Here is a 26,507-nt window from a genome sequence, read left to right as displayed (position 1 = left end):
CTTCAGTGCCTTTGGCTCAGTTTGTATCTCTGAAAATGAATTTTCTAGTTTTTATTGGCTCCTCTTTATATTTTCTAGTTCCTTTCTAAAGGAATCTGCATTACTGTTTATATTCTCTCTTGATTCCTTCCGTATTTTCACTATGTCCCTTTTGAACTCAATGTCTGTCAGAGTGCAGAGGTCTGTTTCATTGCTGACTGCTTTAGGTGAATTCTCCTATTGCTTTAACTGGGAATGGTTTCTGAACTCCTTCATCTTGCTTGTGTTTTTCTTTTTCTGTGAGTTTGGGGAAGCCAAACTGTAGTCTTGTAAGGCTCCTTCTATGCAAGAATACCCCTTTGTATTTTTGGGGGGTTACTATTTATTTTTGCTGTGAGTGTTTGAATATTTGCTGTCTCTTTCTTCAGTGTGAGCAGGCTGTTATCCCAGGATGCTCAGTGTGTTTTCAGGGAGAATGAGGCAGTGGGTAGAACCAGCAGTCAGTGCCTGGTCATTGGGCTCTCAACAGCAGCAAGGATCTGCAGGAAGGTGGCATAGTCTACTCCCAGGTACAGGTCCCTGGGAAGTGGTAATGAGCTCTAAGCAGATCTAAAAGAGCATTTGGCAGTATCAGCAGCAGGGTGTGTGAGTTCCCAGGGGAGTAAGAGCAACAACAGCTTGTGTTTGATTTCAGCGCCCTCCTCTGAGGTGATTGGAACTGCTGGTATTGCCTGTTCAGGGACCCCCTAGTGGGAGCAGGCTGTGACCGTCTCTAGAGTCAGTGATAACTATGGCAGTTTGCTCCTACTACCTGTAGACAATGCATTTATCAACCAGTCTCACTTAGCCCACATAGGAGGTGCTCTACAGGCTGCTCCTAGTTGCAGGTTCCTGGGAAGTGACAGATATAAGGCATGTGGCTACTCCCCAGAGCATTTGGCTGTGGCAGTAGTGGGATGGGTATGTTCCCAGGGATGCAAGAGCACCAACAGGTGGTGTTTGGTCACAATGCCCTCCTCTATGGTGCCTTTGGGCGAATGGCATTGCAAGTGGTTTCTGTTCATGGACCCCTAGTGTTGGTGAGCCACTCCCACCCCTGGAGCCAGAGACAGCTGCGGTGGTTTGCCCTGCCTCCTGTAGGCCATGCCAGAAGCACCTCATCATGCTTAGCCCCCACAAGAGTTGCTGCACAAGCTGCTCTTAGCTGCAGATTCTTGGAAAGGGACAGTGATCGAGCATCTGGGCACTGCCTAGAGTGTTTTTCAGTGGCAGCAGCAGGGAGGGTATGCTCCCAGGATAGTGAGTGCAGCAACAGGTGGTATTCCATTACAGTGTCCTTCTGTGTTGTGCCCTCTGAGGTGGTTGGTTCTGCAAGTGATTTTTGCTCAGGTATTCCCAGTGGTGGTGGGCCACACCCACCTGGAATCAGGGACAACTGTGGCAGTTTGCCTCTGTCACCTGTAGACCATGGAAGAAGCACCCTGTCCCACTTAGCCCACATAGGATGTGCTGCACCAGCTGCTCCTAGTTGTAGGGTCTTGGGAATGGACAGTAACCAAGTGTCTGGGCACCACCCAGAGCATTTGGCAGTGGCAGTTTCAGGGTGGGTGTTTTCCCAGGGAAGTGAGAGCAACAGTGTGTAGTACTTGGTTGCAGTGCCCTCTTTTTTTCTTTTTTGCCAACCCCTGATGTGACTGGGGTTGCAGCTGGGACCCACTCACTGGCCCCCAATGGTAGCAAGCCATAACTCCCTCTGGCCTCTGAGAGGACCACTGCATTCTGTCCCTGCCACCTGTAGATAATGCAAGAGGCACCACGTCACATTTAGCCCCCTGAAGCCCTTAGCCCACACAGGAGGTGCCTGGCCACCAATAGGCTGCACAAGAAATGCCCAGTCTCCCCTAAAAGAGAAAAAGGCTTCTCATGGCCCATAGACTTCGCCAGAGCTGCCCTGCCCTCTGAGCGCCTGCAGGCATGCGCACAATCCAGTGAAGGGAGTTTCCTATGGCAGTCCGCCCCTCCTCCTCTTGCCCTCCCCAACAATGGCGCCTTGCCTCTCCAGTGTGCACAGACCTTCTCCCATGTTCCCTCTGCCATGTTTTTCCCCTCCTCAGCCCATGATGTACCACTTCCCAACCAGTGGCACACTGCTCCTTAGTCCCTTAGGCTGTCCCCACACAACCAGCCCCAGTCCTCTCCCTGGGACTGACCTCTGGAGCCTGAGTCTCAGCACCCAGCCCCTGCCAGAGTGTCTCAGACTGTGGTGTCAGGCCATGGTTCAGATGATCTGTGCAGCTCTCACTCTACTTTGCTGTTCTCAGTTCAGCTGTGCACTTTTCTTGGCAACTTTGAGGTCCCTCCAACTCAGCCAATCTTTCTGTCATTAGGTGGCTTCCCAGGACGTGGCTTCCTTTTCTCCTTCACAGCTCCCTCTCAGGAATGCTAGTCCCGTCCTGATTCCTTTTCTCTCTCTCTCTCTTTTTCTTTTGTTCTACCCAGTTATGTCAAGAGTTTCTTGCCCTTTTTGGAGGTTTAGGTTATTCTGCCAGCATTCTGTTGATGTTCTGTGTTAGTCGTTTTACATGTAGATGTGTTTTTTTGATGTGTTTGTGGGAGGAGGAGAGCATGACCTCTTACTCCTCCGCCATCTTGCTCCACCCCCACCCCCCGTAACCTGTCTTTTAAACAATGACATCAGTCTATTTCTCAGAGACTTGACGCAAACATTAAGTAAATTTAAATAGTACATCGTATGAAACATATTTATATTTTCCTGTATTTGCAACGTAATCCATACACCAGTCTGGTTCTGTACATTTAAACAAGAGAACAGATATTTAAATTTCATGAAATATATATATATGTGTGTGTGTGTTTATACATATATATATATATTTATTTATAATCTGTATCAATGGAGAAAACTGTTGCCCTATTTACCAAACATCCATGACATATTCTGTGATATGTATTATTCTCTAAAAGTGTGTATTTTCTTCAGTAAGCAAAGAAACATGTGTAAGTTTAGATGGGATGACGTAAGCGGGAACTTGTGATTTTATACAAATGCATCCCAAATTAATTCTTGCCTTAGCTTGAAATACCTAATTTTGGATATATTCAAATTAATATTTTAGCTACTTCAAATAATCTGATTATATTATAGTCTATACAAATGAAATTTAAAAATTTATGCATTAAAATGTCACATTGTAAATTTCAGAATGAGACATAAATGACATTTAGAGAATATTGAACTATTTATATCTTTGATTCCCATATATTGCAACAGTAACTGAGAGTCAACACTATAAAAAAGAACTCTATTGTACACACAAAGAACTTAGGAAATCCTTGCCAAAATAACCAGTGATGTGGGATAAAGTTGCCTACCTTTTCTTTGATTCCATTTCAAAGGTATAATTAGTTTTTCTAATTGTTATTTTTGATGTGTAATTTTCAAAACAGTAACTTATGGAGGACTGCTAGAAAGATATGCATATGGTAGTAAATCATAATTATATCTTGAATGTTAATCTCACCTTTGGTGTAACATTTGAAAATATCACAAGTAAATTGAGATATATATTTGTATTACAAAGCTAATGGCATAATCTATATTGATAACCAGAGGAAAGACTTTCTCAACAAGATTATGAGCTATGGAATCTAGGAAGTTATTTGAATTAAATTAAGCACATTAGTATGCAAACATGTCTACACAATGCCAAAGTGACTAATGATAAGCAAATAAAATAATTCAGTACTAAATAGTGGTCCTGCTGTGTTGGCTGAATTGATTTGATGCTGACAAGACAAAATCTAGAAAAGAGCTTCCCCTTCAAGCGGTTTGCTTGATTAATGTTTGTATTTTTAAAGTCTTCTTCATTCCCAGGACAGAAAGTTCTTCTTTTGGGAATGGGCATAGGTAAAATGAGGTTATAATAGATATACTTGAAATTGTTTTTGAAACTAAGATAGTATATCTTAGAAACAAACAGAAGATCCTGCTGATGTTATCCCACCTACTGCAGTGCACTGATCTTCCTAATGCAAGTGAAATATTATTTGCCTTGATGCTTTCAAGTGTGAATAAATTGATTTGAAACAGATTTCAATGGAAATCACAAAAAATAAGTCATTTTGGCAATATGCTTCCTTGTCATTTTCTAAGCTCATGCCTCATTTTCTAAGATTTTTGCTTTTTTAGGGCCACACATGCAGCATATGGAAGTTCCCAGGCTAGGGGGTAATATTAGAGCTGCATCTGTTGGCCTAAGCCACAGCCACAACAATGTGGGATCTGAGTCTTGCCTGCAGCCTAGACCACAACTCATGGCAATGCCTGATCCTTAACCCAATGAGCGAGGCCAGGGATCAAACCCACATCCTCAAGGATATTCATTACCACTGAGCCACACAGGAACTCCTTATTTTCTAAGGTAGTTAGATGGAGACCTCATTTCTTAGGGCAAATGATGATAGAATGGAATAAAAGGGAAAACCTATATTTTTATGTGTATAATTTTTGTCAAGATTTTTAATTAATTTTCTTTTCTGGAAAATAAAATTTACAGTTGAAAAAGTAAAAGTGATTATGTTGTATTGAATGCAATGAGAAAAATAATTCTTTCCAATTTTTATTTAAAATTCATAGTTTTATTTTTAAAAAACTTAACATTTTTATTTACCCTTAGGAAAATATGCAAGACCATAAAGTGGTATGAGGAAAACAATCTTCCAGTAGCATAAACTTATCCTCACTGTATTAACTAGAATTATTTTCTTCTTTTCCTTTTTTTTTTTTTTTTCATGGCTGTCAAATTGGAGCTATAGCCACAACAGTTCAGGATCTGAGACACGTCTGCATCCTACACAGCTCATGGCAATGATGGATCCGTAACCCACTAAGGAAGGATAGGGATTGAACCTTTGTCTTCATGGATGCTAGTCAGATTCATTAACCACTGAGCCATGACAGGAACTTCAAGAATTATTTTCTTATAATTTTTATTAGAAAAAGAAAAATGAAATAACCAAAATTATTCAGTATTATTTTCAGAAAACAATTTACTTAATTTTATTCATTATAATTCCTTTAGCATAGCAGAAGACACTGTAGATATTTCAAGGAAAAAGATATTTAATAGAATTAACAGCTTATAGGAGTGAAGGTCAGAGAAGCTACTGATGGTGTCAATTCCAGGAAACTACTGATGATTTCAGCTGTCTGCACAAAATGCTAGATTCTTTCCAGCAGAGCACTGGAAGCTGTTGGCTGTAGTCTTCTGGGGCAATAATGACATCTTATTCTTTGCTGTCTTACAAAATTTGTGCATAGGTTCTCTACTATTAAAGAAACTTAAATTGGAATCCTGCTGGCAGTATAGCTTATAAATTGTAATTTTTTTTAGCATTCTTGCCCCTGCTGAACAAGGGGAGTGTTGAGGAGAGAAAAAATGGTTCACACATCCTGGCACAATGATCTACCCTGTGGTAAATGATAATTTAATATCCTGTATCTTCTGCCCTACATGTAAAATATCATTTGTGTATTTAAATAATGTGCACATCAATTCATCAAAGAAAGATAGTAGTGAGTTCCTTCCCTATCCAAGTGGTAACAAACCCAAGTAGGATCCATGAAGATGCATGACCTCACTCAGTGGGTTAAGGATCTGGCATTGCCAAGAGCAATTGCTTGGATCTGGCATTGCTGTAGTGTGCCATAAGCTGGTAGTTGCAGCTCCCATTTGACCCCTAGCCTGGGAACTTCCATATGTTCTGGGTGCAGTAATAAAAAGCAAAAAAAAAAAAAAAAGAGAGAGAGAGAAAGATGGTAAAGTTGTAGAGAACCATTTTGTCTCTGTTAAAGATTATATTATTTTTTAAATGATTTCTTGCAACAGGTAAAACTAAATGGATTTTCTTTTTATTCTTTAATTTAAGAAAATGTCACTCAGTGCTTGACCATCCCATTTTGTCCAGGACCAAGGGATTTCCTGGTGCTATGGAGTGAATTTTATCTCTTCAAAATTTATGTGTTTCAGCTTTAATCCCTGAGCTGAATGTATTTGGAAACAGGGCCTCTAGGAAGTGATGGAAGTTAAATAAGGCTATAAGGGTGAGGTACTAACCTTATAAGAAGAGAGATTTCTCTTTCTGCCCTCACTCATAGCAAGGACAATGGGAGAATGTAGTGAGAAGGTGGCAATCTACAAACCAGAAAGAGAGCTATCATCAGACACTGAACCCTGACAAAATTTTGACCTTGAACTTTCCAGCCCCTAGAACCATGAAAAATTTTTCTATTTCTTTCACCACACATTCTGTGATATTTGGTTATGAGAGTCCTAGTAGACTAATACTCGGGTACAGGACCTTCACTGTGAAACCTGGGAAGTCCTTGGAAAACTGGAATGAAATGGTCACCCTATGATATACTTTTGGAAAAATACTGTGCCATAAGAGTCTGCTGAGGTTAAAGTTGGTAAAGCTAATATTCAAGAAATTTCAAATATCTATTATATGATATCTAATTGCAGTCAAACATCACTCAGGTGAATCATATATGTGTATTACCTAAAATATCTTTTCTATTCATAAGAGAAAGAAGTAACATCTTTCCTTTGAGTAATCCAAGTTAAAATTTTTATTGATACTTTAACATTTCTGAAAGCAATTTGTATCTCACAATAATAATCTGACAATTATTATTTAGGAAACCCTAAAAAAAAAACCAAAAAGACACCCCACAGAATGGGAGAAAATATTTGCAAATGAAGTGACTGGAAAGGGATTAATCTGAAAAATGTATAAACACCTGCTGCAGCTCAATACCAAAAGAACAACCCCATCAAAAAATGGGAAGAAGACCTAGACAAACAGTTCTCCAAAGACATACAAATGGCCAAAAAACACATGAAAAGATGTTCAACATCACTCATTATTAGACAAACGCAAATCAAAACCACTATGAGGTACCACCTTACACCAGCCAGAATGGCCATCATGAAAAAGTCTACAAACAATAAATGCTGGAGAGGGTGTTGAGAAAAGGGAACTCTATTACACTGTTGGTGGGAATGTAAATTGGTGCAACCGCTGTGGAAAACAGTATGGAGATTCCTCAGAAAACTAAAAATAGAATTACCATTTGTTCTAGCAATCCCACTCTTGGGCATCTATCCAGAGAAAACTATACTCAAAAAGATACATGTACTACAGTGTTCGTTGAACTTCTATATTTAATAACCAACACATGGAAACATCCTAAATATCCATCAACAGGGGAGTGGATAAAGAAGATGTGGTATATACACACAATGGAATATTACTCAACCATTAAAAGGAAAGGAATAATGACATTTGCAACAAAATGGATGGACCTAGAAATAATCATGCTAACTGAAGTTAGTCAGACAGTGAGACACCAACATCATATGCTATCACTTACACGTGGAATCTAAAAAAAGGACACAATGAACTTCTTTGAAGAACAGATACTGAATCACAGACCTTCACAAACTTATGGTCTCCAAATGAGACAGGTTTGGGGTTGGGGGGTTGGGCTAGGGGTTTGGGATAGAAATGCTATAAAATTGGGTTGTGATGATTGTTGTACAACTATAAATGTAACAAAATTCATTAAAAATAATCTGACAATTATAACTGACAGTATTTTTTTTCTCTGAGATGTAAAACACTGGTGCATCTTACAACTGTTGGTTGTCTTATTTGTGATGGAACATATAGTGATATTTATTATTTTGTGAACATGTGAGAACATAGGCATGTAAATATATGTAGATAATTTATATCATTTCAATTGCCTAGGAATGTGTTTGCTGTTAAACTCTTAAATTGAGATTTGCAACTGAATAAACAACCAGGTTTTCAACCTAAAGAAATACTGAGGAATTGTCTTGGCAAAAAGATAAAAAATAGAAAGGTATATTATTCATGAGATATTTGAATAATACTTTATTTATTGCTTATAAATGATCAATCAGATGCCACAAAAGCTATTGAGCACACTTCTTTTCATAATGGAGGCTTGTTTATTTGCTTGTTTCTTTAATATTTGCGTCGTTCTAGAAATGATGTGTACCTAGATTTGGATGACTATAGAAAAATAGCGTGAAGAGGGAAATATCAGCTAGACTCCAAACAGTTTGACAAGGCCTCTAAAAATTCACTATTATTGCACCTACCACTTTTTGTAATCTGCATCACTTAATGTAATATTAGTCAATCTCCTGATTAAGTGAAAGGAATTAGAATTGTCATTGTTTCCAGTAAAGGCCATAGATGATGAACAATTTCATAAGATTTAGCAGAGACGGGGTGTTCCAAATAAAATTTTGCATCTGATAATTTGGTAGCATAAAAAAGCAAATAATACTAAGAGTCTGTTCCTATATATTATGATATATATGTGTATATATCCACAGTTGTAAAGGCCAGTCAAAGAAAAAGAATTTCTCAGTGAATTAAACTCTCTGCAAGAATGTGTATACAAGTATTTTGCTATAAAATACCACTGTGATTTTTAGAATTCTTGGATTATTAAAGGAAATAGACAGCAAAGACTGTAGTTGCAGTGCAAAATCTAATTGGCATAATAGGAAGTTGGTAAATGGAAATTCATTAAAGAAGATATGTATTATCTATGTAGTGTATCTGAAAGGATTATAAGCAATGAGGTGCTACAAATATTGTGCTGATGATGCTTTAAAGCCCATGAAGAAGATCTGAAATTCAGAAGATCTGAATTTTGCTCTTTTATTTCCCCCCAAACATTATCCAAATGGAACTAAGTATGCCTTTGAGATGTTGTTTAATCTTAGAACTATGGATAAACGCCAAGAAGACCACTAAGTATAGCTTGCACCTGGGCCATAGGGAGTAGAAGAATTTAGGAAGAGAAAGAATAAGTGTAGAAAAGAGAATTGCATTGTAAGTGCAGAGTGTAGAAGAACAGTACCAGGATGGGAGAAAAAGGAAAGGAAGGGAAAAAAATCAAGTGAAACAAGAAATCCTGGTAGTAACAGCAGCATTATTTGAAAGTCTATAAATACATCAAAAGTGCACAGTATTCTGGATTTAAATTATAAATCACATTACATCTGCTTCCAGCTGGGAAAAGGCACAAATTCTTCATCTCATTGTACTATTATCAACTCTCCAGCAAGAGGAAACTTGTGGGTAAAAATAACTGTAATGATTGCAGTGTATAACATAGTATATGTGTTTTATGTATTTTATTTTCTAATTAATATGGTTTAAAAATTTTATAGAACAGTGATTACTAAGCCCTTTTTAACTAGTGAGATCTCTAATTCTTTATTGTGTGTATTTCCTGTGAATGGATGGAGCCCAATTTTGTAAATTGATAGAGCATTCAATTGAACTGGGGGGCAGAGAAGAGAAGGGAGAATCAGGAATTGTTGCCTAAGTAGGAATTCTTGAACAAAGAGCATTATCAAGCCTTATGAACATACAGTGAATAAGTTTCCAGGGCATTCCTTTATATTACATTCCTCAAATATATGTTCAGTGTTTATAAGTTTTCAAGCACTGTTTTAGAGAAGTGTGGCATATCAGTTAAAAAAAAAACCTGAAAAAATAAAAAAGGAAGAGTTCTGTTCTTCTGGAACTTACTCTTCAGCAGGGAAGAGACAAGTGAAGTAAGTCCTATGGAAAAGTAAGACAAAGAGCAGAGTTAGAGAATGGAGAGTGTAGCAGCTTGGCAGCACAAAGTGGGGATACAAGAAATGAATGACAGTGTTAGAGTCAAGGTTTGAACAAAAACTGGAAGGATGTGAAGGAATTCTTCACATAGATATTTTGGAAAAATTGTGCTCCAGGTTGAGAAAATTGCTAGAATCAAGACCCTAACTATGTGGACAACATACTGAACTCTTCTAGGGACTGGGTGGAAGCCAGTGTGGCTGGAACAAGAGTGCACAAGGCTAGGGCAGTAGAAGATGTGATCAGAGGTCACTATAAGGATTGGAATGATTTCTTATTGCAAGGTTTCATAGAGAGGAGGGGTATGATGTGACATATTTTAGCATATCCTTCTGGATGCTGTATTAAGATTGGTGGGAGGGGGGCAAATGTAAAGACAAACAGATCATTGGCTGCTGGCATAGATGAGGAGGCTGAGGTCATGATGGTTTTAGTCACAGTAGTAAGAATTTAAAAGATTTTGAAGACAGAGCCAAGGGGATTTTCTAATGGATTGGATGTAAACTTGTGAAGGAAAGAGAGGCATCAAAGATGAATATGGTTTTGGGGGGCTAAACAACTGGAAGGCTAATGTTGTTATTAAAGATATATGGTATTGGAGTTCCCGTCATGGCTCAGTGATTAACGAACCCAACTAGTATCCATGAGGTTATGGGTTCAATCCCTGGCCTTGCTCAGTGGGTTAAGGATCTGGCATTGCCATGAGATGTGGTGTAGGTTGCAGATGAGGCCTGGATCTGGTGTGGCTGTGGCTGTGGCTATGGCATTGGCCAGCAGCTGTAGCTCTGATTCAACTCCTAGCTTGGGAACCTCCATATGCTGCAGGTGTGGTCCTAAAAAGACAAAAGACAAAAAAAGAAAGAAATACTTAAAAAAAAAGACATATGGAATGTTGTGTAATACAACAGGCTTGGCCAGAAAATGAGTTGAAGAACATTCGAGTTCTCTAATTGTGCCCAAGTTTTACAGAATGATGGCAAATTTGCTAACATTTAATTCAATATTGGACCTAGTACAGTTAAGTTCACCACATTATCTTATATAAGCATTTTCTACCATGATGAAAATCAACCTTTTCCTCATTGTGAAAATATTCCTGTATTATCCTACTTTTGTAAAATGCCGTCTAATATGTGAATGATTTTCAAAGAACAGACCTATAATTATAGTGTTTCCCATCTTCAGATGCTAAAACAGTCAAACATACTTGTTTTTATAAGGGTTTTTCCACCGTGGAACTGTTATTATCCACTTCTGCTATCCTTGCAATATTCTTTGATTGATTTGCTAATAACTTAATTTCTCATTTTGTCATCTCGAGACATTTTATACTAATTGTATTTAATGGACTGTGAGGTACTGAAATATTTAGAGTTATTGCTAGTAAATGCAAAATATGCTTACTGATAGAATATAAAAATAAGCAATTGGTAAACCAATGAAGATATGCATTATCTGGGCTCATTGAGCTTATAAAAGTTTAATGGAGGCTAGAAGAAATATATCATTACTATTCTAAGGAACTAAAAAAAATGGTAGGCAAATTAATGCAGCAAACTAATATTTGAATAGACTGAAAGTCATCTTGTTATTCACTGATAACTTTTAAATCTATTATAGCAAAGATTAATATCTTCCCTGGTTGATGATTTTACAACCAAAATTGATCTTACTTGACGATGTCAAGAACTATTTTTCTCTTCATTTACTTTTTCTGTCATTTAGTGCAATTATTTTGAGCATGTTTGTTGGCAGTAGCATAAATAACCTCCATCCAGTATAGAAATTCTACATGTTAACCTTTGTTTTTAGTGTACTTTATGTGTATAAAAAGATATTTTTGGTTTAATTATTCATTTTGTTTATTATGGTATAAATTTCTAAATAATAAAATCATCAAAGCTATTTCCCCAGTTTTTTTCTTTTAATTTACACTTTTTCTCCCTTTGTCCTGAGCTTTTGATTGGGCATAACATAATGCAAGTAGGCAAATAAGAGTGATACATGGGGCAGTAAAACATATTTCTATGTGATTATTGAAGTCTATTAAGATGAAACAATTTGTGTCAAGAAGTAGTAGAAAATAAGCTTTGATAATAAATAATAATGAAAAACATACCATACTATGGCTTAAGAGCAGTTGCTGCTATTTTGCAGTTGGGTCAACTGAGGATACCACTACTCTCCAATACCTGAAACAGGCAGAAGTAGGATTTTGCCGAGGTCACTCTTATGCCAACGTCGATCACCTTTTATAATAGGCTTCCCTCACTCTCCAGGGTTAAACAATTGGTGCTATCAGGGATTCTAAAGAGAAGGTGAAAGTCATAATATAACATATAAAATTTGTCCTCCAGGCAATAATGAAACATTGAAGGATTTCAATAAGGAGATCATGTGATAATCACAGGTATCATAGGCAGATTAAATTTGGCCTTAATATACAACTTGCTATTTCCTGTTTAACCCATCCCTGAAAATCTATATAATATACAGAAGAGAGGAGGTATGACATAAAGGAAAGAATGAAATGGAGGTGGGGCAACAATTCCGCTAGAGAAAAGCCAACTGAAAGAGGTGTTAATCAGAAAAAATGAAACGATTCAGTAATTGAAAAAAAGACTTTTTCAAGGATTGCGGCACCATGGGAACACAGTTGATGGTGTGATGCCCTTTTAATGCTATATGGGCATGTACCATCTTTAGCATGTAAGAAATGAAAATGCTGCTAACCGAGGCTCATCAAAATTATGTAGATCAAGGAAGAAACTACTGATCTCTGACTACCCAAGAGTCAAGCCACTTGGGCAATGATGGTAGCTAGAAAATCACTGTGATACTGAATGCAAATCTTAGTAAATTCTCAGTGATAACAAGGAGAAGAAAACAAGCACTAAGGTATGTATAGTCACAAACATAAAATTAAATATGAACTTCGACATGTTGCAAATGTGACCTCATCAGATTTTCTGAGTTGTAATTATGTCATACCCATATTTGAGAAAATTAAAGACATTCATGACAAATACATAATTAGTGACTTAAAAATAGTACTGCTGACATTTAGGATACAAAAGTTAAGAGAAATGAAAACTGTTAATCAAGTTTTGAAACCATTGAGAATAATAGGAATGTATCCTAGAGGTTACTTCTTAACAAGAAAAGAAAATGTGGTGTTGCTTTCAAAGAATTTTTTTGGAGAGACAGCAAAGACAATGATGAAATGGATAGGAGAGGACCCAGTGGGTCCCAGGCTCAATGTGAAATCTAGTTATTGTAAATAATTTCAATCTGATGTACATAACTTCCACAAGATATTTTAAACTGTTCAATGCTTCACTAAGAGTAAATCAAAATAGGCTAATAATTACTTTGAAAATGTTAACATAAATATTTTTTCATTAAACTTTATATTCACTGTGAACACTTGTGTTAAATTAGTTTTCTTTTAATACAGAAATATAATTATTTTCACTTTCTGTTTTAGTAGAGTTTCTTTTCTTTTTTTTTTTTTTACATTCTTTTAATCAAAAAGGCTGAAGTACCAGGTATTGATTGTGTGAACTATAATTGATCTAGCAGTGGAAAGTGGAATTTTTCCAGTTGATGCAGTGATTAGAATTGATTTAGCAGTAGAACTCATAAAAGAGTCAATAAAATACAGAGAATAAGGGAACAACCACTCTTAGAAAAGATTGTAATTCAATTACAGCTGTCAGTTCTACCTACCTTAATTAATCTAGTCAGCATTCAGCAGGAGACCGAAGTTGTTTTTTTAGGTTGTCTCTTTAGAAGAAAGAGTTCTTAGAATAAGAGTCATTCTCCAGAGGGGTTTTAAAAAGCTAGTCACATATTTATATAAATATTTTTCTTTACTTTCCTATTTAATCCAGGTTCCTAAATTTAATAAATTGTGTTTGCTCTAAGGTGCTAGTAGTTATCAAACCGTGACAAGTTTGATATTATTCAAGGTATGTTGTTCCAGAAATTCTTAGTAGTTATTTACAAAGTACTATCATGGTTATGGAATGTCTTTAAGTCGTGTCCTCAATTTCTCTCTGTAATATTCAGGATCCTAAGATACTTTTCCTCTGTATTTCTCTGTGTTTATTTTAAGTTAGTGATTATTTACATTTCTCTTTAATTTTAATAGCTTTTGTTCTTCCTCTCCTGCCATATTTATTCTTTTTTCAGTGCTTTTTATCTGTTCTAATTTTATATCTGATTCAGCTAATATTATATTACATTTTATTATTCTGTCAAAGTTCTTAAACATTGTTCAACTATGTTCTTTTCTAAAACTTCAGATCTTTGATATGTAAATAAGCTCAATATATGTGAAATTATTTAATCATAAACTCTTAATAAAGGATACAATTCTTATAAACTTTTTAAAAGTAAGTTTAGATTTTATCAACATAATGCATATGGTTGAGGGTATACTAGGGCTACATAGCTTTAATGAAAAATTGCAATCAGTTTCTGCCCAACTCCTACTTACCCTTCCTATTGTTTGCAAAGGGAAACAGTGTTGGCTTTAGCTTTTAAAAACTTTCTTCAATATGTCTTAATATTTTTCTTTTACTGCTGTTTTTGAATCATACACTTTAGATAAGTGTTAATTTCCTGCTCTGTAATTGGAAAATATAGCTCTTTCACCATTAGCTGTTCTTATTTTTTCTTCCCTCAATCCTCACAATACTTTCGTTAGAATTTTTGTTTAAACTCATAGCCAAAAAACTATACTAATGCAATAATACTCAAACTTCAGGGGATACAACAGAAAAAGAGTCCAGGTAGGAAATAAAATCAATGTACTTCATTGGGGGAAAATATTGTGTGAAAAAAGAATAGCTGTGGGAAAAAAACAATGTGCTTATTGATGTAGTTGATTTGTTAAAGTTACTTATCTCCTCGCTACATGTTAATTCACAGTTCAGGACTGGCAGCCAGTCAGAGTACTGCATTTTGAAAAATAGTGTTAGTATTCTATTTATTTATTAGCTTTCTTTTTTTCCCTAGAATTAATCATTATTTCACTTTTTCCCATGTGCTTAGTTTGATGATTTTTTTTTGAGTCCCAAAATCCTGCCAAATATTTTTTCAATATACTAATGCTTTTTAATCCCCAAACGTCAATTATCTATCAATTGAGATTATTTCTTAAAAGTCTTTGCTTACACACTTCACCTTCCTGCTCCAGTATGGATTGGGTGCTCACTCAGGCTGCTACAAGTCTTCATCCTGCTGTTTCCTTCACTCTGTGACCTTTTGTTGAATTCTCAGTCTCTTCAGTTCTATCTTCTTGTTTTCATTAATTCTCTCATTTTGCTAAATAATAAAATCACTTTTGAGACCTCACTAAATTCACTATGTATAGCATTCTAGGACAAAATTATCTTCCTTCAGAATGCCAAAAGTTTATTTCCAATGTCTTCTACAATACTATTGAAGAATTCTATAGTATATTTAATAGTATATTTAATTCTAATATGCTATTGAAATTTTGATGCTATTCTGAATATTGCTTGTGAGTGTTTGTATAGATTTTTGGTTCAAAATATCTACAACTCAAGCTTTCTCACCTATGAGATCTACATGCAGCCATTTAGTTCGTCATTAAGTGTGCCCATTCAGTAAGTAATTTGGACTTCAAATCTTGGATACATTTTTGTAATATTCCTTTGATAGTTTGTTGCTTTCTCTTTCTGTCCTCTTTCTTGCCAGAAATCCTGTAATAAAAGTCCTTGACTTTTTATTCTAATTTTGTTTCTCAGTTTTATCCTTTCACTTAAACATATAGAATCGTATTTTTAATATCTGGAAGTTCTTTCTTATTCTCATTTATTTTATCATCTTATTTTGTAAACAAAACATCTTTTATCTTTTTAAGGGTATCAATTATAGATTTGATTTTTAAAAAGGTATTCTCTACTTTCTACATTTTTATGTTTTCTCCAAGTTGTCTGCTTTTTCTACTTCTTTGTTTTAGTTTCTCTCCTTTATGATAAAGGCTTTTTCTCAACTATCTGGCTGTCTCTGATAAAGCATTTATACTTAAAAGGTAAGGCATTAAACGTAGATTGAAATTGATGTTGCCTTGAACTTAGTTTATTAAGTGAATGGTTTTGCTGCAGGATAATTAAGTGGTACGCCAGCTTTTCCAGTAAGATGCACTCAGCATTTTTTTATTATAATTTCAGTTTAGCATTGAAACAGACACTTTACCACAAGCATTTTGCATGCAAGACATATGAAGTCTGTTGGTGATAGCTTATAGTTCCACCAGAAGAGAGAGTGGGATGGGAGGGGTCCTGTTTGAGCACAGAACTTTCACACACTTCCTGATTATTTAGGCAGTGTCCTGAGCACTGATGTTTTTGGTATGTGGAACCACTAATTGCCAGCCCTTCAGGGCTGGTAGGTAGTATCATCTCCCTTTCACTTGCCTCTCCCACTCCAAACATTACATTTCTAATGGCTTTCATAAGTGAAAACAGAGTCTGTCAGTTGTTCCTTTTCCAAAATTACTGAAATCACAACCTACTATCTTTTTCTATTTTCATTATTTTTATAAGCCATACTTGAGTTTATTCATTCTTATTGTCAGGTTAGTAACTTTTTGAAAGGAAAGAGAAATGCATTCAGTTATTCCACCATCTTTAACTAATAGACTACAAGCCTGTTCATATGAAACATTTGTTCAAAATTTCCTAACTCTAGGCATGGTAGTATTTGTATGATTTATTTTATTTTATTTTATTTTATTTTATTTTATTTTATTTATTTATTTATTTTGTCTCTTTAGGGCCAGACCCACACATATGGAGGTTCCCAGGCTAAGACTCTAATTGGACCTACAGCTGCCAGCCTACGGCCATAGCAATGCCAAATCCAAGCGACATCTGCGACCTATACCACAGCTCATGGCAATGCCAGATCCTTAACCCCCTGAGCAAGGCCAGGGATCGAACCTGCATCCTCATGGATACTAGTCAGATTCATTTCTGCTGAACCATGACAGGAATTCCTTGTATGATTAGTTTAAATCATTAAGTAAATAAAATCACAGAGATACAGCATTAATTCCAACTTAGTATGAAAACTCAGAAATTATTGAGCATGATATTCAGAGGCACCAAAACCACTAGATACCTTAGTCCAGTGATTATATGAAAATTTTGCTTGATTGAAATGAATAAATGTGTTGAAGAATTATACACATACATTTATGCACATATTTGTAAGTTATACACATACACACACACATATATGTGTATTACTCTTATCTTTGAAAGTTCCTTGCCTTTTCTCTGATTACAAAACCTTTTTCACTAAAAAAGGCAAGGGTTACTTTTCTGTCCAGATATGTGAGTGAACCATTGCAGAAACATACTAGGTTATTAGTAAAATTTTTCTGTCATCGAATACTTAAATAATTAGCCTTTCCTGGCTAAAGAAAGACCTGAAATTTAAGTTGATTTCAGCCTCAGGGAGAATGGATCAGTGGAGGAGCTAATCCTAGAATTTGTATAAATTTATTTCCAATTCAGTTCTCTTATTTTCACTAACTATAGAATCTCAAGCATGATATATCTTAAAGGCCTGATTATAATTTCCTAAGAAGTTACTTTACCAAAAGGACAATGGTAGGTATTTGAAGTGGAGTTTAGAAGAAGAAGATGATTCAGACATAAATCCTACTTCCAAAGTGATTAGAGTCAAATGTAAGGGATGTATTGAAAGACATGTCCCTGAGAATTTCAATCTGAAACATATATAAATACACGCATACCTCAAGAATTATTAAATAAAGCTTGAATATTTGAGGCTGACCTCAAACAGAGTATCTGTATCTGTCTGATATACTCATTTTTTGTTTTTATTAGATTTGAGACTGCAGTTGTATTGATCTGGTGTGATAATTCATCTGTTATGATGTTAATGGACCTAAGGAATCTATTTGGAGCTGTACTAGTTTTAATACCTGTCTACTTTAAATATTTGTAATGATTTTACATGTGTAACGTAATTATTTATTTACATATGTATGTAAAAATATGTAAAACCATTTCAAACTGAAGTTATAGGGTTTCTTGTCAAGAAAGAATAGAATGAAAATGTATTCTGTCACATGAAATATAATCAGTCTATTTCAATAATAATTTTTGGAATGAGCATAAATATTTAGTCGCCGATTATGCAGTGTTTAAGTTCCTTAAATTCCCATATCTTTCTGAATTCCCTAGATCCCTTTTGCTCAATAGATTAGAAGGAAGTGAAAAATGTAGTCTTTTACTGTTTACACTGACTTATGCCCCAGGGTTAATATTGGAAGTATTTAAAGGAGAACATGAACATAAAAGAGCATATAAAATCTTGAGTGAAACAGATTAAAAATGAAATATTTACAGATAAATTTCTTATATATCTTTGAACAGTTTTTTGGCTCAATTTCAGTTCAACCTTTTGATTCATGTGGTTACATGTTTTATATTTGATAGAGGTCAAGTTGGAGCTCATTACTATAATTGCTTAGTCTGTATCTTCATTTATTAACCCTTATTTCTTTAAAAATATTAAGACCAATGGAACTATATTTAAAACAAAGACCCCCTTCCTCTTTCCTTTCTTTCTTTCCAAATTTTTATATATCTATTTTTAATACAAATTTTACATTATTAGAGTTGACCATGTTCCTTTCAGATGTATAGCATAGTGATTTGATTTTTTATATATTATATACTGTATAAAGTTATTGTAATATATTGACTATATTTCCTGTGCTGTACATTATATTCCTGTGACCTATGAGTTCTCTAACTGGTTGTTTGTACCTTTTAGTCACCTTCACCTAATGAATCCCTTTCTCCACCTCTCTTCCCTGTGGTAACCACTAGTTTGTTCTCTGAATCTGTGAATTATTTCAGTTTACTTATATTTGTTCATTCATATATATATATGAATATAAATATGTATATGTATATGTACATAGGTATTTATGTATATCATATATATGTATATATGATATACCACATCTTTTTTATCCATTATTCTATTCGTGGATCTTGGCTATTGAAAATAGTGCTACTATAAATATTGGGGTACATGGACCTTTTCAAATTAAAGTTTTTAATTTTTCCAGATATATACCCAGGAGTGGAATTGCTAGAACACATAGTAATTCAATAGTTAGTGGGTTTTTTTTTTTTTTTGGCTTTTTGGCTTTTTCTGCTAGGGCCACACCCATGGCATATGGAGATTCCCAGGCTAGGGGTCTAATCGGAGCTATAGCTGCTGGCCTAGGCCAGAGCCACAGCAGCGCGGGATCTGAGCCACGTCTGCAACCTACACCATAGCTCATGGCAACGCCGGATCCTTAACCCACTGAGTAAGGCCAGAGATGGAACCCACAACCTCATGGTTCCTAGTTGGATTCATTAACCACTGAGCCATGATGGGAACTCCCCAATTTTTAGTTTTTTGAGGAACCTCTTTATTATTCTCCATGGTGGCTGAATCAATTTACATTCCTAACAGTAGTGATCAAAGTTTCCTTTTTTTCCACATCCTCACGCAGCATTTGTTATTTTTATATTTTTTTAATGATAGCCATTCTGATAGGTTTGAGGTGATAATTCACTGCTCTTTTAATTTACATCTCTGTAATGCTTAGCAATTCTGAACTTTTTTGTGTCTATTAGCCATATGAATGGTTTTTTTTGGAAAAAAAAATCTATTCAGCCATTCTCATTCTTTGGGTGTTTGTGATATTGAGTTCTGCAAACTGTTTAAATATTTTGGGTATTAACCCTTTGTTAGTCATATCATGTGAAGCATTTTCTCCCATTCAGTAAGTTGTCTTTTTATTTTGTAGATGGTTTCATTTGCTGCATAAAAGCCCTTAAGTTTGATTAGTTCCCAATTATTTATTTTATTTCATTTTTTTCATCTTGGGAGCAGATCCAAAAAAATAGTGCTACAATTATGTCAAAGAGTGTTCTGCCTATATTTCCTTCTAGGAACTTTATGGTTTCTGGCCTTATATTTAGGCTGTTAATCCATTTTCAGTTTATTTTTGTATATGGTGTGAGTAAATATTCTAATCTCATTGTTGTACATGTAGCTGTCCAGTTTTCCCAACAGTACTTATTGAAAAGACTCTTTTTCCTATTGTGTCCTTGATTCCCTTGTCGTAGATTAATTGACCATAGATACATGGGTTTCTTTTTGGGCTCTATGTTCAATTGCACTAATCTACATGTTTGTTTTGTTCCAGTATCACACAGTTTTAATAACTGTGCCTTTGTAGTGTAGTCTGAAGTTCTGAGAGTATAACACCTCCAGCTTTGCTGTTTTTTTCTCAGGATTACTTTGTCAATTTGGGGTCTTTTGTGGTTCTATATGATTTTTAGGATCATTTCTTCTAGTTTTGTGAAAATGACATGGGTATTTTGGTAGGGATTGCATTAAACTATAGATTGATTTGGTAATGTGGTCATTTTAACATATTAATTCTTCTAATCCAAGAGCAACCAGGATGTCTTTCCATTTCTTTGAATCATCTTCAGTTTTCTTCATCAGGGTTTTAGAGTTTTCAGAGTATATGTCTTTCATCTCCATGGTTAAACTTAATTCTAGGTATTTTATTCTTTTTGATGTAGTTTTAAACAGGATTATTTTCTTGCCATCTCTTTCTGATACCTCTGATAGCTCATTATTAGTTTATAGACAAGCAACAGATTTCTGTATTATTAATTTCATATCCTGCAACTTTGCTGAATTCATCTATTAGTTGTAAGAGTTCCTGGGTAGAGACTTTAGGATTTTGATATGAAGCAGCATGTTATCTGCAAATAGTGAGTTTTACATTTTATCTCTCATTTTGGATGACTTTATTTTTTTTTCTTGTTTAATTGCTGTGGCTAGAACTTCCATTACCATGTTAAATAGAAGTGGCAAGAGTGGGCATCTTTTTCTTGTACCTGAATTTGGAGACTTTCCTCTTTTTACCATTGAGAAGGATGTTATGTGTTTGTCATAAATGACCTTTATTTTGTTGAGATATGTTCACTCTATACCCACTTTGATGAGAAATTTTATTATGAATGGATGTAGATTATTGTCAAATGCTATTTCTGTATCTATTGACTTGATCACATGATTTTTCCTTCCTTTTGATAATCTCATGTATCATATTGATGTGTGCACAAATATATATGCATAATTCTTTAACACATTTATTCATTTTAATCTTCACACTGGCTTATTTAAATGGTTGATCTTCACTTCTTACTATATATTTACCTTTTCTAGGGGGATTTTCACTTTTATATAGGTTCTTACTTCTTTTCCACTTAGAGAACATCCTTTAACATTTCTTTTAATGTCGGTTTAGCACTGCTGTCCTCTTAAATATCACTCTTCTGAGGAGTTCTTTACCTCTCTTTCTATTCCACATCATAATTTTATTGATCAGAGTATCAGAGATTATAGGTTTTTCCTTCTTCAGCACTTTGAGTATAATGCCACTTCCTTCTGGCCTACGACATTTCTTCAGAAAAATCAGCTGATAGACTTATGGTAATTTCCCTTTTATATAACTTTTTGTTTTTCTCTTGCTGCCTTTAGAGTAGCTCTTTATCTTTAATTGTTGCCATTTTAATTATGATACATCTTGGTGTGGGTCTGATTGAGTTCATCTTATTTGTGACTCTCTGTCCTTCCTGTACCTGGATGTCTTGTTCCTTTTTCAGGTCTGGGAAATTTTCACCATAATTTCCTCTAATACATTTTTTATCCTCTCTCTCTCCTCTTTCTGAGACCCTTATAATATGAACATCGGTATGCTTTATATTATAGTAGAAATATCTTAGACTTTACATTTTTTTTTCTTTTTGCTTTTCTGATTGATTCCCTTTATCTTCACATTACTTTTGCATTCCTCTGTATCAGTTAGGCTTCTATTCATGTCTTCTCATGTGTTTTTTATTTCAGCTTGAATCCTTTATTTCTAATTGGATCTTTCTTATATTTTCTAGTTCCTTGTTAAAATTATTGCTATATAGATCTATTATTTTCCCTAATTCAGTCAACATTTTTTTACGCATTACATTGCATTCTTTATCCCATAAGTTCTTTGTTTTTGTATCATTATTTGTTTTTTAGTTTTCTTTTCCTCCTTCAAATGAGAGCATTTTTGCCTTTTTATTTTGCTTAACTTCCTCTTCCTCTATGAATACAGGTGAAAGAGTTACCTATTATGATCTTGAAGTTGTGTTCTTATGTGGGAGCATCCGTATACAGACAGCATATGCCCAGTGCTTTGGTGGGAAAACTGGTATAATGTGGGCAAAAGTCATGTCTTTCTCAGGGTGTTCAAGCAGCTATCGCTTTTATAGAGTGTTGAGCTGAAGATGGGGAGCTAGAGCTGTAGCCATGTATAAAGTAGGACATCCCCTCTGCTTTATGGTCACCACTGCTCTAACAGGGATGGCATCTGGTCTCAAGTTGCTGGAGCAGAAGCCCTGAGGGTTGGACCTGAGATGGCTCTGTTCACATTAAATTTCTGTTTTTCCCTCTCCGCTCACCAGAGCTTTGTTCTAGAGGGGAAGTGATGAAATGATTGGGGACTATGCAGGCTCTAGGCTCATACTGGCCACAAATAGAGGTCCCAGTTGTCTCCAATGTACTGCCTATGCAGATACTGATACCAATATCAGATGCAGTCTCAGGCTTAAGTTTCCTTTGACCCTCATAGTTGATCCTTGCCATCAGCCTCCACTGCCTCCACCCTGTTTCAGAGCCTCAGTAAAGAGCTGGAACAACCTGTGTGGCCTCTCCGTGTGTATCGGGTGGTAGAATGGCTACCATCAGAGATCTGGGATACTTTTGATGTGTCGCCTGAGTAAGCACCAACAGTGGCTGCCTCCACCCTACATAGACTCTGCCCTCGGACCTGGTGGCCTCTGTGTCCCTTGGACATATCTTCATTCAGGGAATAGCAATCCCAGATCCAGTGCCATACTGTGACATGGAGCAAGAGGGGCCAGGGTGATTGCTGTACTTAAACTGTGGTTAATCTGAGATGGTTGCAGAAATCTCAGCAGCTATTAGAGAATACTTTACTTCTATATACCAACTATAGTGGAAAAAATAAAAATCATTAAAAACAAAGTTCAGTCTTTTAATTAAAGAAGCAAAATAGCACACCCTAACCCTAACCCTAACCCTAACCCTAACCCTAACCCTAACCCTAACCCTAACCCTGCTGGTAAGAACATAACTACTTATTGGGAAGAGAAGATGATTTCTGTATTGGGACTTTAAATATAAGATCTGATTTAAGCTTGTCCAATTCCACTGATTCCACCCTAATTTAAGCCTCCATCCTCTCTCATCAGGATTAATTTCTTAATCTCTAAATCTGCATATTGTTTACTGCTTTATTTTTATCTTCATATTATTGTCATAGTTATTTCAGTAAAACATGTTTAATGATACTATAAAATATCATTGTCACTCCAAAGAAAGCCCAAACTCCTTTGTATGACCTAGCAGCCTATACATAGTTAAATCTTGGTTTGCTGATGTGAGCCTTAGTGTGGATCTAACCTGGTTACTTTAACAGCCTTTGGTCTAAGAAAGAAATAGAGAGTAACTAACAGGGGGAAAAAAGTCACAGTAGAATAGAAGATGGTAGAAATAGAATCACAGAGGAAAGATTGAGCTGCTTAACCTGAAATTGGCTTTGAGGTATCTGATACAATTAGGCTCATTAACTAAATCCTGTTTCCTGGAATATTCACTATCTTCCCCCATGCTTTGTAAGAATTCTCATGTCATATATAGCTTCTCTTACTTCCATTCTAGTTTCCATTGTATGCAATCCCTGTTTTACAAGAGCAAACCTGTATTTGGAGTCCAACAATGTTACTCGTTTCCATAAAAAATAAATGAATTCCTTTTAAGAATTTGGGTCTTGGTAACTTTCCTAAAGTTTCAGGAACATATTGTGAAAGCCATGTGCCATCCATTTTTTCATGTCCTGAATCCCACTCTTCTTTTTCTCTCTTAACTTCTTAAATCCCTGGTTTGTCTTTCCTAATTCTGTGTATAGAGTAATTTCATCCATATTTAAGTCCCATAGAGAAACAGTTTATCTGTAAATGGCTTTCTGTTCATTGAGTACTCTTCCTCCAAAGAATTCTTGATTTTTTTAAAGAATCTTCCACTAAGAAAGAATAAAGATTATTATTTTTTTTTTGATTTTGGGGTTTATTTTTATATGAGAGGAGAGTAATATTCAAAAGTTGCTTCTGTGAAATTCTCCCTGATCTTTTCAACATGGACATTTTTTTCTCTTCTCAATCTATATTGTACTTACTTGATATGAGTCACCACATTCTTTTCAGTAAAACGCGTTCACTCACTAACTCTCAGATGATTGTCAGAGTTTTTAATAATTGACTTTCAAGCTGTCAGTCCAGGTGATCAAAGAAATAGAATTTTCCATTTCCCATTGCTTGAAAGTTAGCACTTAGAATTTTATTAAATTTTTAAAAACATTTTATTATGTACCCTTATGGAATTAATTACTTTAGTATATATGTGCTTAAACTGTTAGGTAACTCATCAGTGACTGGTAAGAGGTTTAGCTTGTCATATCATCCACAGAAGCAAAATTGTGTTTAATTATTAGTTGAAGAAATTCCATTTCTCCCAAATTAAACATTGTGTTGATAAGATTTGTGAAATAGACTGGGTTCATAATGTGAGATAACTTATCCATTTGGGTTCAACACAGAGAGCTTCTCATAGAATATTACTGTTAGAACTAAAGATGTATAAACAAGTATATAGTTTGTTTACAGGATTTGTACAAATACAGAAGAGAAAATAAGAACACAGTGGAAAAAGCATCTGCAAATCACATTTGCAGATAAAAGAATAGTGACTAGAATATATAAAGAACTTTTACAATTTAATAATTTAAAAGACCTAATAAAAATTGGCAAAGATATCAATAAATATTTCTACAAAGAAGTTATTTGGATGACAAAATAGTGGAAGAAAAGATACTCAATATAATTAATTATTAAGGTAAAGATAATTTTAAAACCACAAGATACCACCATACACAAGCTGAAATGTTTAATGTTAAAAGTTTGTTTCCATGTCTTGGCTATTGCGAATAGTGCTGCAATGAACATGTGGGTGCATGTGTCTTTTTCAGGGAAAGTTTTGTCCGGATATATGCCCAAGAGTGGGATTTCTGGGTCGTGTGATAGTTCTATATATAGTTTCTAAGGTACCTCCATACTGTTTTCCATAGTGGTTGTACCAATTTACATTCCCACCAACAATGCAGGAGGGTTCCCTTTTCTCCACACCCTCTCCAGAATTTGTTACTTGTGGACTTATTAATGATGGCCATTCTGGCTGATGGGAGGTGGGTCATCTTGCTGTGCAGTAGAAAATTGACAGAACACTGTATATCAGCTATAATGGAAAAAATAAAAATCATTATAAAAAATAAATGGGAGTTTGGGGTTAATAGATGCAGACTATTGGAATTGATTAGCAATGAGATCCTGCTGCATAGTACTAAGGACTATGTCTAGTCACTTATGATGGAACATGATAATGTAAAAAAAAGAATGTATACATTTATGTGTAACTGGGTCACCATGCTGTATAGTAGAAAAAAAAGTAAAAAAAAATTTGATTATACATAGTGTTGGAAAGAGTATGGAGCAACAAGAATTCTCCTTACTGTTAATTGCAATAAACAATATCTTGACCACTTTGTAAAATAGATTGAAAATTGTTTAAAAATTTAGACATACACCTACCTTATAACAGCCATTTCCTTTAGGTATCTATGGTTTATACACAAATGTTCACAAATACAGTACACAAATATTTTTTATAGCCCCAAACTGGGAACAACTAAATGTAAACAGGGGAATGAATAAGTTAATTATGGTATATCTATGGAATTGAACATATACTCATGAATAAAAACAATGAAATCTTGATACAGTCAAGACCATGATGTATCTCAAAATAATTACTCCAAGTGATAAAAGTCAGGTAAAATTTTATATACTATGTTATTCTGTTTATATAAGATTATAGAAAATTCAGACTGATTAATAAGAATTACATAAAGAAAACCAGTGATTTTTCTGGGGCCAGGAGAGGGAGTGTAGAGAAGAAGGAATGAGGATGGTTGGAATATGAAGGAGCACAAAGAGCCTTTCTGGGAATGTGTAAATATTGATTTTCTTGAAAGTAGCAATAGTTTTATGAATGCATGCATATGTCAAAACATCAAAATATACATGCTGAAATGTATGCATTTTATTATATGTCAGTTACGTGGAAAATCTATTAGAGTGCAAAATCTCTCAACTTTTAAATATTTAAAAATGTCTTTATTTCACCAATATTTTTTATGAATATTTCTCAAAATACTGTATTCTGGACTGTTTCTTTGTCTTTTGGAATCCACTGTTTTTGAAAAGAAAACAGCCTGTTATTTTCTTTGTATATAATTTGTCATTTTTATTCTTCTCTCACTGTATTTAATATTTTTAGCTTTATTTTTTCTTTTCATATATTTTATTTTGATATGCCTAAGAATGAGTGAGTGTGTGTGTGTGTGTGTGTGTGTGTGTGTTCATCTTTCTGGTGTTCCTGAATTTATTGATTTTGTAGTTTTTTGTTTGTGTGTTCGTTTTTTACCTAATGTGAGAAAATTTCATTTGCAC

General features: G+C 35.0%; 1 protein-coding gene across 1 annotated transcript in view; it reads left to right on the top strand.

Moving 5' to 3' along the window:
• Positions 1,017-26,507, top strand: part of LOC110259537 — a 104,237-nt gene continuing 78,746 nt past the window's right edge. The window contains 1 exon segment of the mRNA XM_021085006.1: positions 1,017-1,368. Coding sequence (XP_020940665.1) covers positions 1,017-1,368 — 352 coding nt within the window.

Source organism: Sus scrofa, chromosome 1, assembly GCF_000003025.6.
Source record: "Sus scrofa isolate TJ Tabasco breed Duroc chromosome 1, Sscrofa11.1, whole genome shotgun sequence".
In the NCBI taxonomy this organism is placed as follows: Eukaryota; Metazoa; Chordata; class Mammalia; order Artiodactyla; family Suidae; genus Sus; species Sus scrofa.
This window is presented reverse-complemented; position numbering and strand designations above follow the sequence as displayed.